The sequence below is a fragment of the Wolffia australiana genome, chromosome 2 (genome assembly GCF_029677425.1).
Source record: "Wolffia australiana isolate 7733 chromosome 2, ASM2967742v1".
NCBI classification, from domain to species: domain Eukaryota; kingdom Viridiplantae; phylum Streptophyta; class Magnoliopsida; order Alismatales; family Araceae; genus Wolffia; species Wolffia australiana.
In genome coordinates this window covers 9,720,155-9,735,367 of record NC_135836.1, presented here as the reverse complement: position 1 = coordinate 9,735,367, position 15,213 = coordinate 9,720,155, and the positions used below count along the sequence as shown (strand labels likewise).

Here is a 15,213-nt window from a genome sequence, read left to right as displayed (position 1 = left end):
TTTTATAAAAGAAAACTTATGCACATGTAGAAGTATTTATATTTGAATGTTGACTTTAAAAATCCCTTGAGTATTTAAAGATATGCATTAAATAACAGAGGGAAGTCAAGGTGCTTTTGGTTGTCTGAAAGATGTTCATGAAATTCAAAATTATACCTTCTAAAATGATTTTCAATATGCTTCAAAGGTTCAAGCCAATATTCAGAATTAAGATTTTGTATTTTTTCCTATTGATAAACTATAAATGCATCATGAAATCATGGATCTTCTGATGTAAATTTGATATCATTTTACCTATCCTATCCTCATATTTATATGAATTTCAATCTCATGCATTAGATGAAGCAATTGGTAAAAATAACATTTTATAATATAACATTTAGCAAAATTACGAACCCGCTAGGTTTTATTGAAAATATTCTTAAAATATTTAATCATTTTTATCCTTCTCTCTTTAGTATGTTAGCTTAAAATTTTCACTGAAAGAGATAATGAAAAAATTACAAAAATTGGTTTATGAGCTGAGCAGGCAAGCACAGCCAGCCACAAGAAGGCCATAACAGCACACAAGAAGGCATGTGCATGCAAATGAGAGGGAAGTCTTAATTATTTCGATCTATAATATTGGTTGAGATTTTTATAATGTTTCATGTTTTATTTTTTTTCAATATGGGATTAGATATTGAATGTTTCTTTTGGCTTCGCATTGGGCTGGTCCAAGTAGAAACAAAGGGGTCGTGGCCCAACAAGCCACAATGTGAACGAAATTCAGGAAGAAAACATAACTAGGCTTCGAGCCAACCTGGCCCGAATCCTGTGTAATATCAGGCCGTTTAAAGTAAAGAGACATGATCTCAGCTGTCTGATCTTCTAAAAGAATATTAGACGGTGAGATCAACTTCTTATTATTTCATTTGTTTTGTTTTGTTTTTTTTCATGCCTTTTGATTGGCTGTGACGAATGACATGGATAGTGGGTCCCCTTATGAGCAAATCAAGAGGGCAGAAAGGGCATACAAGGATTCTGACACGGTGAGGGGTTGCACCGTATGAATCAAGGTCCACGATTGCGATTTAATCGCAACTTTAGGACAAGATATCACAGAGAATTCTGTTGGTTAGGGGCAGATCCATCCATCTTTGCCCCTGACACTCAACAATGGTGGCTAGACGGCAGATTCTGGTGAGAAGGGGGGATCAGAGCCCATCCTACGCCCATTGGAGGCCCCCTCTGATCAGAAAACTCATGCACATCTAGCAGAGGCCCTCTAGAGTCCTTAATAGGGGCTCGACGACCCTAATTTTATCCATCTTCCAATCCAGATTTCAAACAATGGCGGAGGACACTTCCCATGCTCGTCCAGCCAAATCAGAGATCGTGACACCCCCAAGAAGGCTTGGCTCGCTCAGGACAGCGCCAAATAAGGTGTAGGATGCATTTGGAGTGTGCCATGCGGAGGAGGTTGGCTGAGACGCAGGCCGAAGTCTGGGGATGACCAACTACGTCCCCATCCTCAGCCGCCCAAATCAGGGTGTTCAGGGCGATTGTCCGAACTTTCTTTAGTAGATGTCTATTTTATACTTGTGATTCTATGCAGATTTTTTACTATCATTTGACATTTTAGCCTCGTAGAAGCATTTTCACAAACACCTTTAGGCACTGACATTTTGAGTCTATTTTATCCTGATTTACCTTATCAAAAACATAAAAAGAGGATATATATTTATAAATAAAAAATACTCGCTCCTATTTTGGTCTCTTTTGGGCATTCTGTCGAAAAACTCTTGGATGTGGACATAATTACCTATATTTCTATCAAATTTCAGCCATAAAATTATATAAATATATAATATACCTTTTAACCATATAAGAAATAATATACCTACATAAATCATCTTCTACTACTATAGGAAACCTTATGATCACATATATACTCCTTAATTACCTTACTAGCCATTTATTCTCTCTTGACCTCTCTCCCTATCTAGTTAGCTAATTAATTGTATCATAAACTTAACAAAGTCCTTAAGATTAGACTCTTATGATAATATATATATATATATATATATATATATTACTATTTCTCTATGCCATTAAAATAAATTTTAATAAATATATAATTCATTATTTCTCCTGTCTGAGATATAACTTACTATTAAGTAATTAAATAACCTCGTATCCTCTATCAAAAGTAAATTACTACCTTATATATCTTATTAATCTTCTCGAGTTCTTCTACTATCCACATTAACATCCCCCCTAAATATAATAATCTTGCATCTTTTCAATTACATTACTTCTCATTATCATTAACATCTATAACTATTATATAATATCTGATATTTTCTCTTTCATATCTAATTCTCTCATCTACTTAATATTTTCACACTTATTAACTTCTTATCTTCTACAATTCAGTATCTTCATCATTACCCCTTAACTATTTCAACTATTAAATACACCTCTAAAGACCAGTCCCTGTGGAGACGACCTCGCTCCCATTATACACTCGAGTGAGTTTTCTATCTTTATCAAATTTATTTCGTTTTAGGCAAATTAAAAATTACAATGACATTCAAAATTAGTACGCACTTTGCCTCCATCACCTATAAATTTGGCTTCTCATCCATTTCAATACAAGGAGAGTATGAACAAATGTTCTCTCCTCTGCGTATATTATCCTCCAACTTATATGCACCGTCCTTTTTATCGATAAACATCATGGAGCCTTCATCAATATACTCATGAAGTGGAGTTTTGATCACCAAGTCTAATCATACATTTTCTGTGGGAGATCTTCTAATGTATAATTAGCAAAAAATCTGATTCATTTTCAACAAATTTCATTTCAAGATCCTCCTCAAAGTCTTCCCTCAATATGTCTTCAGTCTCTTCACAACGGATCTCATGTGTTCTCTTGGATAACTCCTAATGCTCCTCAATAATATATGCTTTCTAAGTCCTTGATCAATCTTCTCAATTTTGATAAATCATGAGCATTATATTCACTGTATATCCTTGCTAATGTGTCATTCATCTATCTGCACTATTTAAGCAATCCCATCATTAGACCACAAAATTCATTCGCGTCACCTCCCTTTAACATAGGCCATGGCTCACTAAGATATCTCTGCAAATCATCAAAAGAGGTGATCAATTGGCGTGTCTTAGAGCCTTCAATAGTCACCAGATCCATGAATGTTGTGGTGCTAGTGCATACAATTCAAGTTCCGCTGTATAATTGGTAGTCATATTCTAATCTGAATGAGTATATGTGTGATATTGTGTTGGGTATCCATAATTCTCCTACATTGTGCGAAGATGTGATGAGGGTAGGAATATTCATTTTCATAAAGATGATCATAGGTCATTCTTTGGAAAGAGTATTCTCTATACTGGGAATGTGGATGATACTCAAGATGAAAGCCAAGAAGTAATGGGTATTGGATATGATCATCTCCATAGTACCCATAAGATGTACAATAGTTGGGTGTAGGGTCTTGTTGTTGAATATCTTGATGTGTTTGGTATGAGTGTGATATATGATTATCATCTGATAAGTCATACCCATCCTGATCTGAGAATGGAATTCATATTTTTCATAAGCATGGCCCCAACTACAGTCATCATCCATGATCATGACAGGATCAGTACATAAAATTTTTAAATAAAATTTATGTTAATAGTGTAGGACAATAAATTAATAAAAATGGAGATAAGAACTAGAAATATCTGGATTTCAAATATAAAATTCCACCTTATTTTAAATAATTCATATACCTGCAACAATGTTAGGAATGAAACAAACAAGTATAATTTTGTGATTTAATGTAAACCAGAAAAGAAAAGATAAGATGTCACCTCAATATCCTCTTATCTAGTTGATGGTCAGACGAAATTTCTTTGATGTGACATTAAGCCCAAGAAATAGAAAATAAAATAAAAAATATTCAAGCGATGCCAGTCCCCTACAACAATACCAATTTGCAATGAAAAATTGCCAAAAATAATTAAATAATAATATTTTTTAAAAAGAAATCTCAATCCCATACTACAAACCCATAGAAAATTTTCCATTATATAAATACTTAGCCTCTATCTTCTTGGAATTAAAATATTATTGTGGGCCCCCTTAAGCATCGTGCTTCTGCTGCTTGGTTTGGTGTTGCCATGCATTGTGTGTCAACACTCCCTGGCCTACAGCCAACTGAGTGCTGGCTGAGCATAGATGTTATTTTGTCTAGGCGGCTTGACTCCACCATTAAAACATTTTTTTATTTTTTTCATGCTTTTTTTCATTTCAATGAAAAATCCATGTACAGAATTAACTCACACAACACGGTTCGGATCACAATCACAATGTCAAAACATGCTTTGAATGAGAAAACTATTGGTCCTGTAAATTCTGTAAAACGCACTCTAAAAATGTAGATTTAAGAAAATGATCCTATTGATGTGTCAAGTGTAAGTTCACTTTTAAAATGATAATATTAACATAATGATGCCAAAAATAGCCTTCAAAGATGTTTGATTTCATGCATCAAAATATTTTCATCAATCACTAAGGCAACAATTATCTCAAATGAAGGTGATTCAAAGGTATCTCAGAATATGGACCCAATCTTGTTTAACTGAAATGTTGAATGGCCTTTGTGTGCGTTGATCTGCTGCTCTACCTAAGGATATAAGGGGAGAGAAATGGGTTGTAGAGTTAAACATGGAATGTGTATGAATGCAATAACTATGAAGTAGGAGAGGAATGGGAGGCATGAGAGAGACACAAAATGGTGAAGGACTGATAGGGTTGAAAAGGATGTTGTGAGGAGGACATAAAAGACACTGAGAGAGAAGGGTTGGGAATGAGTGGGGAAACAAAGGTGCAGTTCTAAGAGAGAAGAGTCGTTGAGAGAAAGAGAGGCCTGACTAGACTTGTTGGATGAAATATGGATGACGCTTTTGAACAGACATAACAGGACTGAATGACCATCCATTCAGTCCTCCGCTCGCAGCATTTCTTTTTGTCTGAATTGCCATCTATAAATGTTTTGTCATCACCACAACTCCTTCATTAGTCCCATTCTGTCATTAGTCGTTGATAAAAAATGGAATGTATGATGGATGGATGAATAAGGAAAATGATTATATAATGCATGATCTCCCCACCGAAGCCTTCCTAAGACTCCCGCCCAAAGCCTTCTCATTGTGTCCCCTGCCTTGTGCCAGCCATTGGCCACCCATCACCCTTGCCATGCTCGTCGATGGTGTTTTCTCTCTCCAATTGCTGGTCTAGTGACTTCGTCATGTGCGCTGCCATAACCATCCCTTGGTGTGTCCACTGCTCACCACCCTCGATGTTCCCCTCCATCCTTGATGTGTGTACCACCACCCTTGTCATGCACGCCATCACCCTCACTGTGTCCACCACCAGCACCATCCCTTAGGGTCTGCCGCCACCGCCATCTTGACAAGGTACACCTCCCTACTTGAAAATTCAGTTGTTAGAAGTAACTTCTAAACTTGGGTATATTTGTTTGTCTTGTGATAAACTCAAATTTAGGGTGTTCATTTTCTGTTGATGTTTGAGTTATTCAATAAAAAATTTATAAACCTTTACTCGTAAAAATAATCTGACTAGTTAGTGATGAGCAAGGGTTGTTGCCACACGGAATGGATTGTTAGGGTTTGAATACTCTTTAAATGATGATTCAAGGGAGATGAGAGGAGATACATATAAAATAGGTGATTTTGATGTGATGAATCCAAGGTGGTGAGAGGGTGATAGCTATAAGATTATAAGGATGATCTAAATAATAATATGATGAATAGGTAAGAGGACGTGTATAGATCAAATTGAAATGAGAGTATGAGATAGATGAAGATGTGAAGTGATGATGGATTTAGAAGATGAATAAGAAGAGAAGATGATGACATGGGTGTGAATGGATGTCAGTGGATGTGAATGAAAGATGGTGACAAATAATCGTGGAAGAAGAAATGATTAGGATCTAACTAATGGATGTGATGGAATAATGATTTGATGGTTGTGAGATGAAGAAGAAGATGATGGACTAGATAATTTAGGGTTTTTATACAAGATGAAGGTGACAAGATTGAGATCAGAAATGGATGTTTTAGGATAGAAATGATGGAAGATGATGATGAGAATGAGATGATGATGATGAAAATAAGGTTGTAGATCTAAGCAAAGTGATGTGCGGGGGAGAAAACCAATGTAAGGCAAGAGACTACACTTATATCCCGATGTTTCTCTAGGATCAATGTGATTTTGTAATGAAGGCCATCCTCTCCACTTCTCCGTTGATCTTCCCCAATCACTCAAAACACCAAGAACACCTTGAAGGACCTTCAAAACCCTCACTATCTTTCAATCCACCTCTCTTGGAGGAAGTCAGTTCAAAGATAGTTTTTACAAAAATTGAAGGCTCTATTCATAGATCCAATATGTAGATGGAAAGAGTGGAAAAAATGAAGCTCTGCTCAAAATTTTAGCCCAAAACTCCTTCCGGATTGTCAGAAACCGCAAATTTGAGTGGATCGTTCGTAGCCCTCCAATTTTCTTTCTCCTTTGATTTCAGAAAAGTTAAAGATCCATTAAATAATTCATAAAAATAGATATTAATTCATAAAAATGTTAGAAATAGATATTTTGAATTTAAAAAATAATCTATCTTCAAATATAATGCCAAAAAATTCAGGAAAAATATATTCTAACTCAAAAAATATTTTCTTTTGGAAGTGGACATGATAAAAATCATAAGAAATATTTTAAAATTCATAAAATTCAAAATATCATTCTAAAAATTAATTTAATTATTTTAGGCTTGAACACGGATATAAAATCAACTTAGTGCAAATACATATATAAATATGGTCATATAACCTACTAAATGTGTGTTATCATCTCTTTCTAATAACTCATTTCACACATATTATTGCCTTATCCAATGGGAAGGATAAGGAGGGAGGAGATCAAGCTGTCACCATTGAGCTGCATCTCCCAGACTTGCTTGGCTGTTCACCGTCCGTTACCTCTACAATCACAAAATCACTGCGTCTGCAAGCAAATCAGCCTTATCAATGGTACTTTACTGGGTTTGTCTCACAAAATGAATTCTGATGCAATTGCAAATAGAGCCATATAGTTGATGTTTTCTGGGGGTGACCTCATCTACAAGTTTCGAAGTTGGGTCCCCAAAAAGACGTCATTTTCATCCTTCTTCTACTTGTAAGAACCAGTCATTAATAATGAAAGAGGAGGGGCTGACACTTATTGATAATATTACTTTTCTATTAAGCAGTAGATAGATCTGGATGCATTGGAAAGCGCAGATGGGAAAATAAGACCGAAGAAATTTCTATATTTTCTGAATCAACATCATATTATGAGGTGAAACCAAAAGAATGAGCTGCTCCAAATGGCTTCATGAAGATTAGGGATGGGAAAAATAGTTTCATTCGTAATTGTGAGAATGTTTTCATATGAACAAGAACATTACCAGCAGAAAATAGATGTGAACATTTTTTTTCAAATTGTTTGCAACCAGAAAAACTGTTCAGAAACAGGAGGCGGGAATTATTAGGTGTCCCTCTCGTCGTTGATCATTGTCCACACTTTCAGCTTTCATCATCCCCGTTTTCAATGGTCATTGTCCCATCATTGATAATGACGACTGATGAATTTGAACCCAACAATCGCAAGTCATCAAGTATCCAAGGGTGTCAATTTCACTTCGAAAGATTCTTTAAAACTTCAAATCAAGATGCCCTTACAGGTTGACTCGTGGCCTTTTGGAAGAAGACAAAAGGGCAATTACAGTACCACGTGGTAGGGAAGTTCGATAAAGATTACGTGGATAGTTGGGAGCATAAGGAAAAGAAAGACGTGGGAATAGGGGGAAAAAAAGGAGAAATGTGAAGTTTGAGAAGATGGGCCGTGGTACCAAGTCAGATCAGTGGAGAATAAGGATATGGACGTTGAGACTTGAGAGAGAGAAATCGGTAGAGAAAATAGAGGTAGAAAATTCAAATATGCCTACTGTTGGAAAGAACAAAAGTCAAAGATAAAAACTACGTCAGATGGGAAAACCAATAGAGAAAAAATATTATAGCCAGGTGAGCAAAAAATAAATATAGAGAAAAAGATGATATAAAAGGAGGCGGGTAAAATAGAGGGGAGAAAAGAGAAATGTAAGGAAAGAAATAGGGATAAAAGAAGAAATAAATTATCATATGTTCAAGTCCAGGTAGACTCGGACTTGGTTCTTCAGGATTTCATAACTGGAAGCCCTTAAGCTTCCCTGCATCGTATTCCATGCTGGTAGGTTTCGTCCCTTTCTTACACTCATGATAGGTCGCAGGTTCAAGGGTAGTCATCTTCTTCTTCATGATCAGTTATTTATCCTTGTTGTTGAAGATATTGAAGATATTGATGATATTAAAGTCTGTTCATCCTCTATAAATGGAGGATGAACAAATTCTCTCAATATACATAATTCATCTTGCTTCTTTTGAGACTCTTCTTCTACCTCTCCGTGTTGTTCAGCTAGTGTCGTATCTTTCTCTACACTCTCTTCTTCAACTATTCTTCATCTTTTGCATCTGCGTGTTGGAATACCGTTTTTAATTTATATTATATAGCTTAGGTACCATAGCTAGATTTAATGAAATCATCACAGTATCATCTTTTTAGAATTCTTCAATTTGACGCTGTAACTTAGCCGATTTCCTTAAGATATAATTTGATAAAGGTAATTTCTTTCAACCTTTACATTGAACGCATGAATATATTAGGTGCAGTCTTTAGCAGAGAAAGATGTCTAGATCGTGAGTGCAATTTTGGTGTAAATTTATCGGTTTTTGTGGATTGAAGTTTGTGAAAATCTCTGTTGGATTTGTCATGATCCACGTCCAAGACAAGGTTCACGCAGTGGAGTAAAGGCAAATAAAATTGGACCTTTGAAAGCTAAATATGACTCGTTAGATGAACATGCCACCTTGGACGGAGTTGAAGCTGCAACCGTTTGATACCTCTAAAAATCTGTTTCGAGCTGTACATATGCTTGACCTTTAGATTTATTCATGCTGTGAAGTGAAGAGGGTGAATTGAGACTAGGCTTTGCCCAACTGATATCCGTCCGATATCCGGTATCGGACAACCGATATCCGGGAAAAAAATGGGATGGGCCTGGATATCGGATATCGGATATCGGTCGATATCCATCTATAAGGGGTTAGATGGATATCGGTATCAGATATCGAGGGGGGTGAGGACGAATAGGGTATCGGATACCGGATATCGGTTTTCTGTATCCGGATATCGGAACCGGTGTCGAATTATTTTATTCTATATGAATCTCAGTTAATATATAGAGTTTAATGGATGCCGGATATCGGAACCGGTATCGAATTGTTTTATTCTATATGAATCTCAGTTAATATATAGAGTTTAATATTTTTTTTCCTTCCATATGGGATAACAGGATTCGAAGTTATTGTAAACTCTGAATCCCGTTATCCCATATGGAAGATATTAGAAAAAAATCTTTGTATATATTAAATGAGGCCGATAAATCATTAATGTTAAAATATTATCTATATCAATTAACGCTATATTTTAAGAGCGTTATATATATAAATTAATTTATTAATTAATGAGTACGCCGTCCAATAAATAGAGCAAAAATTTTCTATTTCCTTCCATATGGGATAAAGGGATTTCGAGTTTAACACAAAACCAGAACTTATCTGATATGGAAGAAATTAAAAACCTGTGACTGTATGTGACAAATGAGTTGTATGATAAAGTCGAAAGCTCTCTTGCTACACCCGTGTCCATGTTATCTGTGTGAAATGAAAGATAACTAATAAAAAAAATTATTTTTATTATAATTTGATGCGGATATCAGTTTTCAATATCCGCATCCGATATCCAATATCATCATCTGCCCCGTTGAGACAAAGACGGATGCCGACATCGAGACGGATATCGGTATCGGATATCGGCACTATAGCAACCGATATCCGGTGTCCGGATATCGAAAAAATGGATACCGGAAAATGCCTTTCCGATATCCGATACAGCATCCGTCCCGATACCGGCATCTGGTACCGGTATCGGGACGGGCGAACCCTAATTGAGATATTGTTTGGCATGAAAACGGAGAGAGGACAGAGAAAATATTTTATAAATAAAAAATGTTTTAGGGTGTCATGTTTACGGTTAAGAGTTAGAAGTTTAGGTTATTGGGTTGGGTTTTATCATTTAAGGCGTTGGGGTTTTCTTATTGGCAAGAAACACAATGTTGAGTGCGAGTGACATAAGGGTCATACTCGCAGACCAATCCAGCTGTGACTTGGTTGCAATCTAGAAAGAGTTTATAGTTTTTTTTATATAGTTTTCAAGTGTGTAGAGAGCATAAATAACCCAATTTACATATGAACCCCACTCCCCACTCCCCTCCATGGGGTCCATATGTAAATTATAATTTTATGTGTTAAGCTTGAAGGTTTATGTGTTAGGGTTTATGATTGTATACTTAATACATTTTTGTGGGTTTTGCATAAGGATTTAGGATTCAGATATTTTGTGGGTTTTGCATAATTAATTACATATTTTTTAATTAATTATAATTTATCTATTTTGTGATTTTTTTATTGATCAATCATATTCAAAGTGTGTTGATTAACACCTATCACTTACATTATAGAGATATTTCTTTTTACCTCTAGATTGTTCTCAATTTTTATGTGGCAAGGTATGATTGTACCCATCAGCTTTGGTTGGATTGGCTGATCAGTTGGCCCACTGGCCATAGATCAAATTGGTAGACTCAATATGAGTTAATGATCAAGGTCACTAGATGGATTGACTTTGGCCAGACAATCTTGATTCAGCTAATCCTACTAAACGCAGTTTTGGTGAAGAAAAAGGGCAGCAAAGAGTACATAGCTCTATCAAATGTAGCCACAAGAGGCTGTTCAGACTTACCTGCGCCTACCAATACATCCCTTTGCATATTCTATTTGGATTCATTCAATTTACACACATATCTTATTTCCTCTCTTTTTCCTCTAGACTACCATTTTACAACACCTTTATTCCCACTTTCGACTTCTTGTTTTTCTCATGCATGCACCTATTTTAAAACCAATTTCCATCCAATTTAATACATTTAATCCTGTAGCTACTCATTTTTAGTTTTAAAATTTAATCTCCACTAAATTAAAAATTCATAGGTGGCAGTGCAGAAAAGTATTTCATTCTCATCTTCCCTCTCTCTCTCTCTATTACACACAATTGCATTCTATGTTCTCTCTCTACCTCTCACTTCTCCTTTGATCTCTCATTCAGTGTCTCTCACAAACCCTTTCTTTTCTTCCTCAATATTTTCTCCATCTCTCATCTTGATTATTTATATTCACCGGATCAATTTTTAGTTCTTTAGTGTAATTCTGATTGGCAGCTCTAGAATATTTTAAGTCTCATGTTCTTGTTCCTTGCCTGAATGGCGACGACAATTTTTTCTTATCATCATCGTCCCTTTATTAACCTTGGTCAGACAGCAAGAGACGATGACAGATATTGCATGATTCCTTTTGTCATCATCTGCAGAACACTACTTCTACCTGGCCAGGCATTACATGCAAAATGATGAATAAATAAGAAAGAATTTCAACATCAATCATCAGTACAACTTGCTGGACTGGGGCAGCTGAGGCGACTCCCCCAGCCAGAGAAAGTGTCCCTCTCTCTCTGCCAATGTATGCAGAGAGCCCATCACCTTAACCCCTGCTGCCCAGAGAACCGGTGCGCAGCAGAAGGCATAGGCAAGGACAGCAAGTGCCCTCACTACCCCATCTGCGTACCATGGCACAGCCATCACGCCCAGCGCCCCGCAGAAACCGAGCCACGGCGTGAGCACTGCCATTGCTGGCAGGCCCAGCAAGCCCACCACGACGGCACATAGTGCTGCCGAGCCGAGCAAGTATAACGACCATCCCAGCACCGGGTGCACGGTCCGTGGCACCAAGAAAAATGGAGCAGTGTAAGCAGCTATAATTGACCACGCCGTCACGCTTCTCAATGCCCACTTCTCCCCCCGCAACCCGTAGCAGAGCTTCCCTGAGCTTGGCCTCCCCACCTTTGCTGCCGCCATGATTGCTATGTATATAAATGCCTGAGCTAGAAACATTGGTAACTCCGCCCCGTACCTGCACAGGAAGACTCAGTCTCATTCTCTACTCCAATAGCCCACCCAATCTGTCATTGGTCCTTGGCAGGAAAACGATAACGAGATGATCCCTGGACAAGATTATCATGGTCTCTCATCATCTTCCCTTTGTTTACCTTGCTCAGATGTAGGGTTCAGCACATGTCTACCATCACTACCATGTCAATGTCATTGACCCTCGTCTCCTTTGTCAATGATGACTGCAAACTTTGGATGATGGACCTCTGACTGGATCACCATTGATGGTTGACGCCAACATCAACCATTTTTTGCCAAAGTTGAAAATTCATCAACTAAATCAACTTTGACCGTCCAACAAAACATCAATTGTTGACTAAGTCAACGTTGACTGTCCTACAAAGTTTGTCAATGACATACAGCATTGTCCACTGGGCTGACCAACCTGACTCCGATGACAATGGATGATAGCAAAACCGTCATTGTCATTCACAACTACGAACGAAGTCTATGACGGGTATTCGATGACAATCGATGATAGCAAACCCGTCATTGTCTTCGTTCGTAAGTATGAATGACAATGATGGGTTTTGGATGGCAACAGTTTTCCTTCTCAAAGCTGTTCAGTCATGGCAGGGACCTTACCCAATGGTGTTGAGGCGCTGTGCATGCCAGGCGAGGCCGAGAGGGAGGACCGGCCATGACCACCAGTACCAGGGCTTGAGCCACACCGCGCTGGGGAAAGTGATAACACTGTTCGGGCCGCAGGGGACGTTCCATCTCAGCTTCAAGTCTGCATCAATAGTGAGAATTAAGATTTCCCCATGGAAGAATTATGGCTAAACTCGGCTCTTACAGTAGTAGGAGGCGTCCATCTGGTATCCCAGAGGCAGGCGGTAGGTGCCGTCAAGCTTAGATCCGTTTGCCGGTGGGTGGAAGAGCGGCCGGTCGAGGAGGTCTGGGAAGTAGCTCACCAGGAAGCCCTGGTCTGCACCGTCAGGGTTCCTCCTTCCCACTTCCAGTTCATTTAGCATGTTTTTGAACACATCCATGGATGGCTGCAACAGCAAGTCTTGAATGTCAGGACAGATGACGGATGACGGTAAGAGACTGACAGAACGACCCATCAGTTCTGTCATATTTTAAAGTCTTGTCCATAACGATCAGTGACGAATGGTTGACACAGACGACATCAACGTCAGCGCCCAACAACGTCAACCGCCAAAGATGTCGTGGACAATATAGTGCATAAACGCCTAAGGTAGGACATTTAAGACCGAGGACCAGTTTGACCGGACTGAACCGGAATCGTAGGTCCTCCATTCGAGGTCGGTTCGTCAAACAGGTTTAGGTCCACGGGACATACCGGGCCAGAACCGGAAGAAAATTATTAATATTTAAAGTATTTTAAAAAAAAATTCTAAAAAAATCAAATCCCACTCGCTGGAGAGGTTGCAATTGCGCTAAGCATAGCACCCATATATTTGACCGGCTGTGAAGTATATTTTGACTACTTTGACTTTGACATTGACTAGTCAACCATATCAAACTTAACCAAGAAAGTTAAAACCTACATACGCCTACAAGATGGTTTTTCATTCTGGGATGAAAAATCCGTCATTGTATGATTCAGAGCTTCTGGTTTCATGACATCGCAAAGGTTCTAAGACGGATGACGTTTCTAACGGATGACCGTAACGGAACGGAACGGGCGCCGTTCCCAGATCAAGATCAAGAAAGATGAAGGACGACGGACGACGGACCTGGAGGACGAAGAGGCCAGTGTGGAAGATGCAGGGGTTGATGAACACTGCGCAGAATTGGCCGCACTGGAAGAGCTCGTCGGCGCGCTGCAGAAATATGTTATCGGAATCGATCATCACCACGCGTTCATACTCGATCAAGCTCCACGCGTAGAGCTTGTTCAGCGTCAGCTTGAATCTCGGATCGAAGTTCCCCTGTCCCTCATACGGATTCCTCATGTTCTTCACCGTCACGACCTTGATCCCATCCTCCACCTTCCTGCACCAATCAAATCAACCAACCAATCAATCAATCAATCAACCAATCAATCAATCAATGAAGCAATCAATCAATCAAGCAAACAATCAATCGGGGATTTCCCCGCTCAATTGGGCAAAAATCTAGGGTTTTATACATGGTCCGCTGCCATTGCAAGGGGACGTCGTGCGAGGCGATGACGAGGAGATCGGCGTCGGCGTTGAGCTTGGCGATGGAGCGAAGCATGACTCTCGTAGCGACGTAAAACTCGTAGTCTCGCGGCGTGCCCATGTACATCATGGCCGCGTAAGCGTGCTTTCTTCTCTCCGCCGCCGTCGCCGCCGCCGCGGTCAACATCAAGACCAGCAGCGCCGCCGCCACCGCCGCCGTCGCCATTCTGCTTGATCGACGGTCGAGATGCTCTCTCACGAGAAGAGCTGGCGGAGCTTCGAAGAGAGAAGAACGCTTGGCATGAGAGTCTCGCTCTCCGCTATATACGAGGACATGGCCGCCGGCTGAGGACCCGGGATGGTGCCGCGTGGGAGGATGTGACGGGGATGGTCGTCTAGAGAGAGAGATGGAGCTAGATCGTTCACTTGGATGCTGACGTGGGTGGTCGTCTAGAGAGAGAGATGGAGCGAGATTGTTAACTCGGATGGTGACAAGGATGATAGTCGAGAGAGAGAGATGGAGCAAGATCATTGACTTGGATGGTGACGTGGGTTGTAGTCTAGAGAGAGATGGAGCACGATCGCTAACTTGGATGCTGACGTGGGTGGTAGTCTAGAGAGAGAGTAGGAGCGAGACTGTTAAGTTGGATGCTGACGTGGGCTGTAGTCTAGAGAGAGAAATGGATCAAGATCGTTCATTTGGATGGTGACGATGATGGTAGTCTAGAGAGAGAGATGCGGCAAGATCGTTCACTTGGATGGTGACGGGGATGGTGGTCTAGAGAGAGAGATGGAGCACGATCGTTACCTTGGATGCTGACGTGAGTGGTAGT

The 15,213-nt window shown here is 39.2% G+C and overlaps 1 protein-coding gene across 1 annotated transcript; it reads right to left on the bottom strand.

Annotated features, from left to right (window-relative positions):
• Nucleotides 1–11,657: 11,657 nt before the first annotated feature.
• On the bottom strand, nucleotides 11,658–14,687 carry LOC144716769 (putative glucuronosyltransferase PGSIP8). Its single transcript, XM_078592014.1, has 5 exons — nucleotides 14,368–14,687; nucleotides 13,973–14,231; nucleotides 13,066–13,267; nucleotides 12,855–13,002; nucleotides 11,658–12,231 (listed from the first exon to the last, which is right to left on the bottom strand). Exons 1-5 carry the CDS (start codon nucleotides 14,604–14,606, stop codon nucleotides 11,706–11,708), a joined length of 1,374 nt encoding a protein of 457 aa, XP_078448140.1. The 5' UTR covers nucleotides 14,607–14,687; the 3' UTR covers nucleotides 11,658–11,705.
• Nucleotides 14,688–15,213: the final 526 nt, after the last annotated feature.

Coding starts and splice junctions, on each gene's coding strand:
- LOC144716769 (XM_078592014.1), bottom strand. CDS start 14,606: ATGGCGACGGCGGCGGTGGCGGCGGCGCTGCTGGTCTTGATGTTGACC. Junction 14,232..14,367: donor TTGCAATGGCAGCGGACCAT/GTATAAAACCCT, acceptor TGATTGGTGCAG/GAAGGTGGAGGATGGGATCA. Junction 13,268..13,972: donor CTGGCCTCTTCGTCCTCCAG/GTCCGTCGTCCG, acceptor TTGCTGTTGCAG/CCATCCATGGATGTGTTCAA.